At 16.6% G+C, this 14,182-nt stretch overlaps 3 protein-coding genes across 3 annotated transcripts, besides 23 other annotated features; 2 read left to right on the plus strand and 1 right to left on the minus strand. All coding sequences in view use genetic code 6, as the record gives it.

The window, feature by feature from the left end:
* The first annotated feature begins 68 nt into the window (after positions 1 to 68).
* Positions 69 to 119: a microsatellite.
* Positions 72 to 129: a microsatellite.
* Positions 130 to 177: 48 nt separating this feature from the next.
* Positions 178 to 222: a microsatellite.
* An 821-nt stretch (positions 223 to 1,043) lies between these two features.
* Positions 1,044 to 1,069: a microsatellite.
* A 502-nt stretch (positions 1,070 to 1,571) lies between these two features.
* Positions 1,572 to 1,626: a microsatellite.
* Positions 1,627 to 1,996: 370 nt separating this feature from the next.
* Positions 1,997 to 2,052: a microsatellite.
* Positions 2,007 to 2,051: a microsatellite.
* Positions 2,053 to 3,082: 1,030 nt separating the features above from the next.
* Positions 3,083 to 3,129: a microsatellite.
* Positions 3,116 to 3,170: a microsatellite.
* A 40-nt stretch (positions 3,171 to 3,210) lies between these two features.
* Positions 3,211 to 3,250: a microsatellite.
* Positions 3,251 to 3,755: 505 nt separating this feature from the next.
* Positions 3,756 to 3,826: a microsatellite.
* A 914-nt stretch (positions 3,827 to 4,740) lies between these two features.
* Positions 4,741 to 4,796: a microsatellite.
* Positions 4,797 to 4,872: 76 nt separating this feature from the next.
* Positions 4,873 to 4,933: a microsatellite.
* Positions 4,934 to 6,967: 2,034 nt separating this feature from the next.
* Positions 6,968 to 6,998: a microsatellite.
* A 628-nt stretch (positions 6,999 to 7,626) lies between these two features.
* Positions 7,627 to 7,676: a microsatellite.
* Positions 7,627 to 7,683: a microsatellite.
* Positions 7,684 to 9,807: 2,124 nt separating this feature from the next.
* Positions 9,808 to 9,870: a microsatellite.
* Positions 9,871 to 9,923: 53 nt separating this feature from the next.
* IMG5_135640 (vacuolar ATP synthase subunit b, putative) lies at positions 9,924 to 11,329 on the plus strand (the record flags this gene model as incomplete). Its single annotated transcript, XM_004031837.1, has 4 exons — positions 9,924 to 10,080; positions 10,232 to 10,322; positions 10,374 to 10,927; positions 10,969 to 11,329. Exons 1-4 carry the CDS (start codon positions 9,941 to 9,943, stop codon positions 11,327 to 11,329), a joined length of 1,146 nt encoding a protein of 381 aa, XP_004031885.1. The 5' UTR covers positions 9,924 to 9,940.
* Positions 10,324 to 10,370: a microsatellite.
* Positions 10,325 to 10,370: a microsatellite.
* Positions 11,330 to 11,349: 20 nt separating the features above from the next.
* Positions 11,350 to 11,712, plus strand: IMG5_135650 (vacuolar ATP synthase subunit, putative; the record flags this gene model as incomplete). The annotated part of the gene is made up of 2 exons (XM_004031838.1): positions 11,350 to 11,517; positions 11,566 to 11,712. 2 exons carry the CDS (start codon positions 11,350 to 11,352, stop codon positions 11,710 to 11,712), a joined length of 315 nt encoding a protein of 104 aa, XP_004031886.1.
* Positions 11,524 to 11,563: a microsatellite.
* Positions 11,526 to 11,563: a microsatellite.
* Positions 11,713 to 11,876: 164 nt separating the features above from the next.
* On the minus strand, positions 11,877 to 12,239 carry IMG5_135660 (hypothetical protein; the record flags this gene model as incomplete). Its single annotated transcript, XM_004031839.1, has 1 exon — positions 11,877 to 12,239. One exon carries the CDS (start codon positions 12,237 to 12,239, stop codon positions 11,877 to 11,879), a length of 363 nt encoding a protein of 120 aa, XP_004031887.1.
* Positions 12,240 to 12,656: 417 nt separating this feature from the next.
* Positions 12,657 to 12,704: a microsatellite.
* Positions 12,705 to 12,782: 78 nt separating this feature from the next.
* Positions 12,783 to 12,850: a microsatellite.
* Positions 12,851 to 14,182: the final 1,332 nt, after the last annotated feature.

A 14,182-nucleotide genomic window follows, 5' to 3' on the forward strand; every position in this document is an offset into this window, starting at 1 on the left:
TATATTAATTAAAAATTATAATTATATTTTTTTTAATTTTATATAATAAAATAAAAAAATATTTTAATTGAATAAATATATAAAAAAATGAATAATATAATTAAAAAAAGTTAATAATAAAATATTAAATATATTGTTTATATATAATATAGAAGTTGCACAAATTTCAAATCAATAATTAAATAAAAAACATTTTATATTAAATATAATAACATATATATTTATAATCTTATTCTTACATGTATATGAAAATATAAGTTTAAATAATTCATAATTAAAAAAATCCTTCTTGTATTTTATATTATATTTTCTTATAAAACTTATTTTCTTACTTAAGATTCACTTACTTTCTAAAATTTGGATAATGCTAATCTATCCATTTATTTACTACAATAAAAAAGATAAATATTCTTCTTTTTATATTAAACATGTATATGATGATGTTTAAAAAAATAAAGTATTTTTACATTATTATATTTCTAGAATAAATAAAGGTATACTAGACATAAATTTATTAAAAGTCTCTATAAACGTAGAAGATAAAAAGATTATATTAAAAAATTCCGATGATTAAAATAATGTTAAACAATTTCGACACAAATAAAAACGAAGAAAAATAAATTATATAATGTTAATTTAATTCACTTTTTTAAGTAATTAAAACTAAATTATTGCTTAATTTTTTTACTGATTATTTACAAATATATATTGTATATGTAAATATACTTACATAATCTATATCTTATTTAGTTTTTACACTAGGTTATTAATTTAAAGAATATTAATATTAATTTTTTTGAATTTTCTTATATCAATAAGGATCTAATGAAAAATACATATCCACTTTAAAAAAAATAAAATAGTTTATTAAAAACATTATAAAAGAATTATTAGAAGAAGAATAAGAACAAAAAAATAAGGAAAAAAAAAGCACTTTCTATAAATAATATTGTAAAAGAATTACTAAATTTTTATGATGCTAGTATAGATACTACAGATCATTTATCAGTAATAATATTTATTAAGTAACATAATATAATGATATAAAATAAAATAAAATAAAATAAAAGATATAAAAATAAACAGATAATTAACACATAACATTATAATGATTACATTATTTAAATCAATTTATTAAATAAATTTAAAGATATTATGATTATGCATATAATTTAATAAGAAGGATATCAAAAAAATCATGAAAAAACTTAACATTATAAAGAACATCATTCTTTAAATAATTTAGATAAATTGATAAACTAAAAATATTACTTTAAATTTTATTTTAATTAGTTAATTTTAAAGAAATTTTATTAAATATATAGGATAATGTAAAAGGTTAAAAGCTAGTATTAAAATATAATATTTTTTAAAATATAAAAATTTAAAAATAATAATAATAAAATATTAATTTTATAATATCTGCATATATAAATGATTATTTTAAAAGTTAAGGACTAAAAATTAAATAAAAAAAAAAAAAAAAAAAAAAATTTTTAATTTGTATTATTTAAATGGTATTTAATAAATTAAATTAAAAGATATTTTTAAAATTAATAAAATAATTAAAAATATTATATATTTATATATATATATAAATATATATATATATATATATATATATATCATCAAAATATTTTACATGCACAACCTTTTTCTTTTTTAATTTTTTCGTCTATAACTTTTTTTATTTCATTATTTTCACTTATATTTTATTTATTTTTTTCTATTTATTGAGGTATATCTTATTTTTTTAATTTTAAATTATTATCTGCTATTTTTAATTCTATTTCTTCAATTACTTATTAATTTTTTTAATTTAATCTTCTTTTTATGATATCTAAGTATTCAAATCGATTTCTTCTTTCAACCTTTATATATATATATTTTTTTTATTAATATTAAAAAAACATTGATTCTAATTTTTTTTTAGCGTTATTGATATCTTCATAAATTTTTGATATAGATTGATCTATTTCCTAAACATTTTAATCACAATTTTTATATTCTTATTCTAATTCTTAATTTTCTTATTCTAATTTTTATATTTTTCGTTCTATTTCCCTTTTTTCGTCATCAAAATTATTTTCTTATTATTTTTTCTATATAAAAAAAATAATCAATTATATAATTTTTAAATATATATTAATAAAAATTACCTATATTTCTATATTTTATAGTTCATTTTATTTAATTTTTAATAATTATAAAGTTTCTTTTTGTTTAAATTCATAAGCACTAGTTTTTTTATCATATTCTTCTTTCTTTTATTAAAAAGCATAATTTATTTTTCTTTTCAAATATTTTAATTCACATATATCACATATTCTAAAGAAATTTTTCTTTTTATCCGTATCGGTAGAATTATTCATGTTCATAGTTGAAGAATTTCCGTTATTTTATGAAGTATCATTATTATTAATATTAACTTTTGCTGGATCTTCTCTTTTTTTTCTGGAATGATCTTAACATACAAAATATCCACAAAAATAACACTATTTTCTTTACTATGTCAATATATTAAATTTGGTTTCGCATTTTACACATGTTTAAGGTAACACATCTTGTAAATCTTTTAGTTATTCAAGAGTATATATTCTTAAGAATATTTCTTTATATTTATTTAATTAATTAAAATTTATTTTTATTGTTTTTACTATCTCTTTCATCTATTTATTAATCAGCGTCTTCTAATTAATTTTTTATTTTTTATAATCTTCTTGTTATTTAAATAGTTTGGAATCATTAATTTCTTCATTATCAATACTTTTATCAAATGTATTTAATGTATTTAAAGTATTTGATACAATTGCTATTTTGTTAATGATTAATATAAATTAATTATTAAAAAAAATATTATTTTTTTACTTTTATCCTCATTAAATAATGAATCATGTATATTTAAGGATTATTAATTAAGACTATTATAACTATCCATTTTTTATTTTTTATACAATTAATATTTTTAATAAAAATAAAAATAAAAATGTTTTAATATAAAAATATTTTTTTCTAATAATAAAATTATTTAAATAATTTATATTCAAAAATTAGTTTTATATATCATTTTATTGTATTTTAATAATAAATAATATAATATATTAATATATATATATTATAAATTAATATTTTATTTTTATAAAAAAAATTATTTTTATTATTTATAAATTCTATAAATGTTAATAAATTAAATTATTTTTAAATGATTTATTTAAATTATATAATATATTTTAAATAATCATAATATATTATAATAAAAATTCATTTTTTTTTTAATAAATATAATAAATTATTTTTCTTTAATTTTTTATAATAATTATTTTTAATTTTTTATAAATTTTCTATTTAATATTATATTTTTATTAATTTCAATTAAAAGCTTTATAGTATTTTTAATAATAAATAATAATTTATTTAATATTTATTTTTACAAATTTAAATAATATTTTTTTTTTAAAAAAAAAAGAAAACACAAAAACAATTTTTTTAATGATTAATGATAAAATTTTTTTCGAATATAATAATGTTTATAATTGAAATTTTATAATAAAGCCTAATTTAATTATTCGCATTAATTTTATTCAACACGATAATTAATCTAAAAATAATCAAAAATAATTTACACATTGATTTTATAAATATATTCAAAATTAAATATATAATTTAACAAAAGAAATAAATACAAAAAACAATAATTTTATTTGTAAAAAAAAGTAAAAAATGGGAAACTGTACAAAAAAAAAGAAAAAAAAATTAAAAATAATTAAAGTTAAAAAAATAAAAAAAATGTATATAAATCTGAAAAATATAAAAAAAATAATTAAATAATTTTTTAGATATAAAATGCCAAGTATAAGACTAACCGAAACCTCAATTTAACCTAAAAAATGCCTAAAAGATAAATTAATTTGAATTTGAAAATAAAATTAATTATCTAATTAGTGAAAATTTCAATAAAATCCTAAAATAAAATTCTCATGAGATAAATTTATTTTAAAATACAATAAACAACTATAAAATAAACTCAATATAAGAATTAGAATCTGGCATATATTAAATAAGGAAAATTTTAATGAATAAAGCTGAAAAAATAATACACAATATAAATACTTAAAGTTCTATTTGTATAGATTTGATAGAATTTTATTAAAATAGCATTCATGATGATGATATTAAATTTATAATTTTTTAAAGTAAATAATAAAAACCATATTGTATTTTAATGAAAATATTTAATATCACAGTTAAGGTATTTTAAATAATTTTAACTCTTTTAAATCAAAATTTTAATAACTTTTAGAAATGGTGGCAAGTAAATAAATAGAACTCAAATTCTACAGAGGAGATTATTACTGAAATTAAAAATCTTAAATAATAAATTTATTTTAAAATAATTTCAAAACAAACATAAACTAATGTAAATATTTATTATTCTAATTTTTCTAAGAGTAAAGAAATTTAAAATTCAACTCTTTAAGCTGATATATTAACTAATTTAAATAAAAATATGATCAATGCTATTGAAAATAGTTATAAAAGAGCTACTGATGTAGATTATTTTGAAAAAAAAACCAACTTTAGACTGTTACTTGTTGAAACTGTAGTAAATTAATATTTGGATTTGCTTTATTAAAATTTATTTGATTAAATTTTTGAGTAAGAGCCTATTATTTAAGATGATGACGATAATAAAAATTCAAATAATAATTTTATTAAAATTAATTAATCAAATTTTTCTTGTAAAAATTTTAATTATTATAAAAATTAATTTTGAATTTTAATATAAATAATATTGATTTAAAATTTAATTAATATATTTTTTTATTTTATAAAAGTATTATTTTCTATATATTCAAAAAAAAAAAAAACTTCAAACATAAAAATTAAATAAAAATAAAAACAAAAAAAATTAAAAAACATAAAATTATAAAAAAATCCATTCATAAACAAATACTTTTAAATAATTTATTTAAAAAAAAAATAATGAATTATAGAAAAATAAGTAAAAATGAAAATTCCCCAAAAATATTCAATGACGACGAAAACAAAAATTTTAATTATGAAAGAAATTAAATTGATAAGCTTTCCAGTGGTTTCCAAATATTAAGAGAATATATATTTAACAATAAATACGATTTTTTATCTGTTTGTAGTACATATGACCCAAAAGAAACCCATTAAATATTAAAGGAAGATCTAAGATAGGCATTAAATAGTGATAAAAAAAGGTTTTATTTTACAGCAGAAAATATAGAAGATATTATAACGGATGCTATTTAAAATTATTCAAGTATAAAAAATATGATACATTATGATGAAATGTATTCTATTATATAATCGCATAAACCGAAGACAAAGTAAAATTTAATAATAATATGTTTTATAAATAAAAAATATAGATATAGTTTAGCAAATTTATTATGTGCTTATTAATATAATTCAGATGATAATTATATATAATATTGTAAATAATAATTGAAAATTGACTAATAAAATTTCTGGGATAGAAAAGAGGAATTTAATTTTAATTTTGTAGAATTAGATCGTTTAGAATATAAAATTAAGCAAACATAAAAAGATAAAGATGAAAATATTATTCAACGAACAATAACATAAGGAAGTTAATAAAGCCAATAAGAAAAACACGAAAAAAGTATTAAAAATTTATATGAAATGAATAATGAAACTATACTAAAAAATTTTGATGCTCGAATTGCAAAGTTAATATCTAAAATTATCTAACCATCAAACATAGTATAATTATAAGATGATTAATTATAAAAAATTTTACCTAATTTTCTTAATATAAGAACTGATACCTATATAAAATAAATATTTTATAATGATTTTAATTAGTTAATATAAAAAAAGCATAATTATTATGAACATTTTATTTAAAAAAATATATATATAATAACTTTATTTGAAATATATAAAAAAAAAATATACTTGTATTTATAAATATTTTATAATTAAAAAATAGATTAATGAAAAATTATTTTAGAGAAATCGAATTAACAGATGATGAAATTTAGCTTTTATATTATAGAATAAATGAAGATAATTCCTTTGGAGCTTTTACATATGTAACATTATCCTAATGGATAAATAAACAGCGAAATATGAAAATAAGAGAATTAAGAACTATTGCTATAACAGAAAAAGACTAAAAAAGAATTCTTTAAAAAAAAGATGTTATTCCTAAACTTTTTAAATAATTAGTTAAATATGCATATAGTTATGGTTTAAATTTTATTCATAGTTCTTTAAAACCTTTAATTGAAAGGGAAGATTTTATATAATTGGATAATATGTAGCTTTATTTTAAAAGTTTAAATATACCTTATATATCTTAAGATATTAACGACTTTAAATTTTATTTAGCCAATAATGGTGTTTTGCATTTGGAAGGAAACGATAATAATAAATACTTGAATTCTATTATATATTTAAAAGCTGAAAATTTAATGAAAACAATATCAAGTGAAGCCGAATAAATAACATTAAAATAATTAAATTTAAAGCAATATTCAACAGTCCTTTCAAAAGAAACCGTCCGAAAATCAGTTCAATCTAAAATTCTATAAGGAGTTATAAACAGAATGTAATTAAAAATATAAGCCTACTCAGATGAAAATGACCTTATTTAAGAAATTAAACTAAGACAAATTGTTTCAGATACTTTTCCAGAAATAGACTAGGCAGATTTAGATATAATTTTCGAAAAAATGTAAAATGTAATTTAGCCTACAAGATATCATACTCAAAGGAAAATTTATGTCCCAGAGTTTATAAGTTTTATTTTAAGTGGTCCTTTATTTGATGAGGATCCTTAATAAATTATCTTTTAAGATTTATAATAAAAAAAACTAACACTAAAGTCTAATACTACTGAGTCTATAGATAGTCCTATGCGTTAATATAGTGAAGGAAGGAATTCTCCATCAAAATAATTTATTAATTTAATTAATAATAATAATAATAATAATAATAATAATGAAGAAGAAAAAAGTCTTTTTAGAAAAGTTAATATGGAAAATATTTAATGGGAACCAGAATATAATAAAGTAGCTTAAAATATTGAAGAAATTTAAAATAAAATTGATAAAATTGATTACTAAAAAGGAGGATTTATAAAGGAAAATACATTAGCTTTTACTAATAAGCCTTTAAGTGATCGAAAAGTTATTTGTAAATTTATAGAATGCCTTAAAAAGAAAATTTTGGTAGGAAAATTTTCACATTTAGAAGGATTCGAAGCTGTGGATTAGGTGTTGATTGTTTTAAGGGAAAAACTAGCTTATTTAGATAAAAGCTTAAAAGGAGTTATTTCTTCTAATTTGCTTTTTAATTTTATTCGATATAATTTTAATGAATTGAGTATATAAGAATGTTTCTAACTTAAATATATTGCTGAATGTTAAGCAAAAACAGAATAATATATAAAATATAATGAAGACGAATCATATATTAGCTATTCTTACTTTTGCTTGTAATTACATAAATTTGTTTGTAATAAAATGTTATTTGATAAATGAATAAAAAAATATATACAATTTGTAAATTTAATTTTTTTTTTAAATATATACATAATATTTATTTTTTCTCTAAAATAATTTGAGTTAATTTTTTATTTAATATTATGTATTTTTTTTTATATAAATTTGAATTTTTTTCTTTAAAAATTATGCAAAATAAATTTTTTGATTTATAGTAAAGCATGCACTAGTATAACTGATTTTAATTTGAATTTCTTCATTTTAATACAAATTAATACACATATATATATATAAGTATTATTATGCTTTCTAATATTTTAAAAAAAGAAATTTAAGAAGAAGTATAAATATAAATTTTTTATATAAAACTTTAAAGTATTTAAAGTTTTAAATTACTTATATTGATTTTGATTTAATATATTTTAATCTCAATTTAAAAATTTGAGATTAAATCTTATTTTAACAATAATTTTAAGACTAATAATTTTTCTTATGATTTATTTTTTTAATTAAAGACTTTTTTTTAATAATTTAAATTAATTATTTTTAAAAAAATTAATTTATAGTAAAAATAAATATAAATTTTTTGTTTAAGATACTTATTTATTTACCTCTTTTAAAATAAATAATTTCATTGAATAATTAAAAAAAGGTAAATAATTTTATATATATTATTTTGATTAAATTTTATTTTTAATTAATAATAAATCAAAACATATATTTTAAATAATATTTCTATTTTAAAAAAATCAAATATTATTATTTGTCTTGCATTAGGTCATTATCGAAACATTTTAAGAATTCTTATTTTAAGAAGAATTTTTAAAAAAACTGTTTTTAGTATGCATTCCTAATTCTGCTTTTATTTTATTTTTTTCATCTTTCGAATATTTAATAATTTCCTTTATTTTATTTCTTTTTTCTTCAATTACATCATATTATTATTCGTCTATCTTATAAAGTTTTTCTTCATCATTTTATTACTTATTTAATTATTAAATTTTTATTATTTCCTTCTTTCCACATATATACATTATTAATTTTTATTTAACATAATTCTAATGGTCTCTAATTTCTTTATTTTTAATAGAATTTTATTCTAACAAATTTGATTTGTTTTCTTTTATTAAATTTAGATTTAGCTAAGATATTTATTTTAACTAACTTTTCTCTTTTAATTTTCCCTATTCTAACTTTTATTTTAGAGATTTTAAAAATTAAGTATGCTCTTATCTTAAATTTTTATATTTTTCTTATTTTTCTTTTTTAACTTCCTCCTTTTTTTCTAAAGCTTTGTCTATCTTTATATTTACATATATATATATTTAACAATATAAGAAATAATATATCGTGCTCATATATAAATATCAAATTAAAAAAATATTTCAAGTTGATTAAATAAATAATAAAATAATTTTGGTGGATAAAAAATTAATTAAATTATTTGAAAAAATATAATATATGAACCTATATTAATATTTTTTGTTTTATATATATAAAAAACTTTAAATTACTTCGTCTTTTTACTTTTTCACTTATTCAGAAACAAATTTTACTTTTTCTAGTTTTTTCTCAAACATTTATTTCAACTTATTTTCCGTTTATAATTATATTTATAAATTTTTTAATTTTTTCATATCCTTCTCATAATTTAAAAAAATTTATTTTTATAATTTATTTTTTATCCAAATAGAATCTTTATGTTTTAAAGAAAGATCTTTAAGAAATTTTACTTCATCATTTTTTACTTAAGGAGATAAATAAGGAATTTTAGCATTTTTTAATATATCCTATGTTATATAAGATGGAGTTAATTAATATGCTTATTATTTAGATTAATAATGGCTGTATTCATTCATTATTTAGCCTATGTTTATATCAATATTTTTTTCAAGTAATAAAGGCAAAATCTTCTTTTATACATTTTATATTTAATTTTAATTTATTTTATAAAGCATTTGTTTATTTATTCTTTATTTAGATAAATATATATAAGAATAGTTCACTCTATGTATATATGTTTTACTTTTTTTATTTTTTATAAAAAATTTTATATAAATATAATATATTATTTATTTAATATTTTTTTTTTTTTTTTTATTGAATGGTTAGTATAAAAATAATTTTTTAAAGCATTTTTATTAATAAAATAATGATAGGAATTATATAAATATTATATTAGGATTTTTTTAAATAAAGATTTAATTATATAAAAAAAAAAAAAAATTATAATAATTAAATAAAAAGATAATAAAGAAATAAAAAAATTTAATTAAATAAATTACAAATATATTTACATAATTAATAAATATTTATAAATATATTTATACATATAAATATACATATATATGTATATATATATATTTATATAATTTTGTTTTTTGAATACATGAAAAAATTAAATTTAATTAAATAATTTAATTAATAATAATATAAAAATCATGTCTTCAGACATTAGCGCTGCTAAAGTACACGCATCAGCTGCTCTTAGAGATTATAATATAGCTCCTCGTGCTGATTACAGGACAGTATGTAAAGTTGATGGCCCTTTAGTTATTTTAGATAATGTTAAATTCCCTAAGTAATTATAATATATATAATTAATATTATATAAATACAATTTTTTTTAAAATTAAAATGAAATATTATTTTTTAAAATATCTTATTAATTTTATACATTTAATATAATTAATTTCTTTTTAATTCATAATTTTAATATTTATAAAAATTAGATTTTCCGAAATAGTTAATGTATGCTTAGCTGACGGTTCTATTAGAAAAGGACAAGTACTAGAAATATGTGGTAAAAAAGCCGTCGTCTAAGTAAAAAATAAATATAAAAAATATATAATATAAAAAATTAAAATAAAATAGATATTCGAAGGTACAGACGGAATTGATAATTTATATACTCACTGCGAATTTACTGGTGAAACTCTTCAAATGCCAATTGCCGAAGAAATGCTTGGAAGAGCTTTTAACGGTTCCGGAACTCCTATAGACAAAGGACCTCCAGTTTTAGCTGAAAAATTTTTAAATATTAATGGTTCTCCAATCAATCCTTGTTAGCGTGTATATCCAAAAGAAATGATATAAACAGGAATATCAGCTATAGATTGTATGAGTTCAATCGCTAGAGGATAAAAAATTCCTCTTTTTTCCGCCAATGGTCTCCCTCATAATGAAATAGGAGCCCAAATAGTGAGATAAGCCTCCCTTGTGAAAGGAAAAGATGTATTGGATCATTCCGAAGAAAATTTCGCTGTTGTTTTCGGTGCTATGGGTGTGAATATGGAAGTCGCAAGATTTTTCAGAACCGATTTTGAATAAAATGGATCTATGGAGAGAGTTGTTTTATTCTTAAACTTAGCCAACGATCCTACTATAGAAAGAATTATTACCCCACGTTTATCTTTAACAACTGCTGAGTAATATTTAAATAAATAATTAACATTTATATAAAATATAGATATTTAGCTTATGAAAGAGAATTACATGTTTTAGTTATTATGACTGATATGAGTTCATATGCTGATTCTTTAAGAGAAGTTTCCGCTGCTAGAGAAGAAGTGCCTGGTAGAAGATCATATCCAGGTTATTTATACACAGATTTATCCACAATTTACGAAAGAGCAGGTCGTGTAAATGGAATTAACGGTTCAATTACTTAAATTCCTATATTGACAATGCCTAATGATGATATTACACATCCTATTCCTGATTTAACTGGATATATTACTGAAGGTTAGATTTTCATTGATAGCGTAATAACTTCGTATAGTAAATTTATCCACCAATTAATGTTTTGCCTTCATTATCTCGTTTAATGAAATCTGCTATAGGAAAAGGTATGACTAGAATCGATCATCCTGAAGTTTCTAATCAATTATATGCCAATTATGCTATTGGTAAGGATACAGCAGCTATGAAAGCTGTGGTTGGTGAGGAGGCACTTTCTGACGAAGATCATTTATATTTGGAATTTTTAAAAAAATTCGAATCTTAATATATTGCTTAAGTATAATATATATTTTTTTTTTTATATTTTTTTTTTTTATTTTTTTAGGGTCATTATGAAACTAGATCTATTTTCTAATCTTTAGATAAAGCTTGGGATTTATTGAGAATTTTCCCTCCTGATTCTTTAAAAAAAATAAAACAAAGTACAAAGGATGAATTTTATGCTAAAAGAGCTGATGATGATAATAAATGAGGAGATTTTTTTATATATATAAATAATATTAATAAAAAACAAAAAGGAAAATTAAAAAATATTTTATACATATATTTTTTTTTTTTATAATAAAAAAAAAAAAAATTAAACAATAAAAATATATAGAAAAAATAAAAATGAATATATAATAAAAATAATAATTTTCAAACTTTAGCAATTTAACAAATTTTAATTGAAGCATCATCCAGAAGTCCGACAAGTAAATTTTCTGATTATTCCCTATCATTTCTTTCATCATCAATTTACATTTTAATTTTATTTACAAGATCTTTAAGCATATCAAGTATATTACTTTCTGATTCTTCTCTATTTTTCTTATATTAATTAATTGCTTCTTTGGATTTCTTACTCTCTTCTTATATTTTTTTCAACGCAATTTTATCATTTTCTTCCCTTTCAAGATTTTCCTACTCCACCAACTAATAAATTTTCGGTAAATCACCTTCTAATTATTAATTAATTCCATTAAAAATCTCCACCCTTTCTTTAGTTTCTGCATTAAGCATTTAACTTAAGTATGCAATTTATTCATTTAAAATCTTAAGTTTTTTCTATTCATTTTATTTTCGTTAAATTATCACTTATTCGAGCTTATCAGATACTTTATTTTCTATTAAATTTATCATACTACTCCTATTTTCTATTTATTATTAAAATAAAACTTGATTTTCTTCTATAGATTTCTATAAGAATATAAATTCTTCCTTTAAAGATGCTATAGATTAATTATATTCTTCAATTGACTTATTAAATCTTTATTCTATTTATTAAACTTATATATCGAATGTGTCTATTCTATTCGCGTTTGATGTTTCTTAGTTTATTGGAATTTAAGCTAATCTATCGCTTATTTTCTGGAATCTTTTTGAATGGGGACTTGAATTTGTATTACTTTAGTAATAACTTGACATTTATTAATTATTTATAATTATATATTTTTTTTATATATTAAATATTTATTTCTAATATATGAAACAGTAATATTAAATTATAAATATAAAATACTTAATTAAATATACATTTATTTATTAAAAATGATAAAATATAAAATATATATATATATATATATATATATATATATATATATATATATATATATATATATATATATATATATTTTCATATATTCAATCCCAATCAGTTTACTAAAAATGTATTTTTGTAAAAGATTCTTATTATTAATTTAATTCATCAAAATTATTATTTAAGCTTTATTAATTGGAAGTTATTTATAATTTATTTAATGAAAAACTTATTTATTATTAATTATTAAATGCTTCAAAGAAAACGTTATTTAATATTTAACTTTATTACTTATTTTCTTATTATTCGCATATATTATTATTTGAAAAATATTCAATTTAAGCTTAAATATTTTAATATTTTTTATAAATAGGATATACTTTCTTTATATTTTTTTATTTTTTAATTTAAAAAATTATTTTATTTTATTTTTTAACCTTTTAGTTTTTATTTTCTTATAAAGCTATTTCCATTAAATCTTAAAAAAGCACATCTAATTTATTAAATTTTTATTTCCAAAAAGAAATTTATTCTTTATTTTAAATAACTTCCTTTTAATTGAATTTTTTATATTTTAATAAAATAAAAAATAGATAACATTTATATTTTCATCATAATTAAAATTGTTTTCTATTTGTTCTAAAACTCTATTCTAGTTTATTTTACATATATTATTATCCATTTTCTTTAAAACCAAATTTTCATATTATTATATACAAAATTGAGCAATAATTCCTGCTTTTATTTTCTCTTTTATACTATATATACATTTATTTTATATTATATAATTTGTTAAATTTTAAGAAACATTTTTTATAATTTCATTATTTTTAAACAATTTTTTTATAAGTAATAAAGCTATATCTAATTATTTTTTTATATTTTATATTTTAAAAGAAAAATAATAATAAAAAAAAAAAATTACCTAATTTTAATTCCATATTGTTTATATTAATTTCTTATAATATTATAAATTTTCTTAATTTAATATAGAATTTTACAAGCTATTAACAATTTTAATGAAAACAACAATATGCGTAAATCTAAGAATCTATTTAACTTTTATTATAATATTCCCAACTATAATATAATGTAAAGCATTTTTTAGCAATTTAATGCTTGTTTAATAATTTTTTGCTAAAATAACTAAAAAAATATTCACAAATGTCTTATTTTTATATATCTGAATTATTTGCATTAATATTATTTATATAATAGTAAACTATTTAATTTAATACACAATAGAATTAATACTCACCGATAATTTTTATTTGATATTAACTTTAATCTATAGTTTGATATATTTATAAGTAGATTTATAAGTTTTTTAATAATTTAAAATTATCTAAGTTTAATAGTTTCATGATAATATTATTATAAAATAATTAATTATCTTATCTTATGTAAAATAATAGAGTTAATCAAA

The sequence above is a fragment of the Ichthyophthirius multifiliis genome (genome assembly GCF_000220395.1).
Source record: "Ichthyophthirius multifiliis unplaced genomic scaffold scaff_1120509251056, whole genome shotgun sequence".
Classification (NCBI taxonomy): domain Eukaryota; phylum Ciliophora; class Oligohymenophorea; order Hymenostomatida; genus Ichthyophthirius; species Ichthyophthirius multifiliis.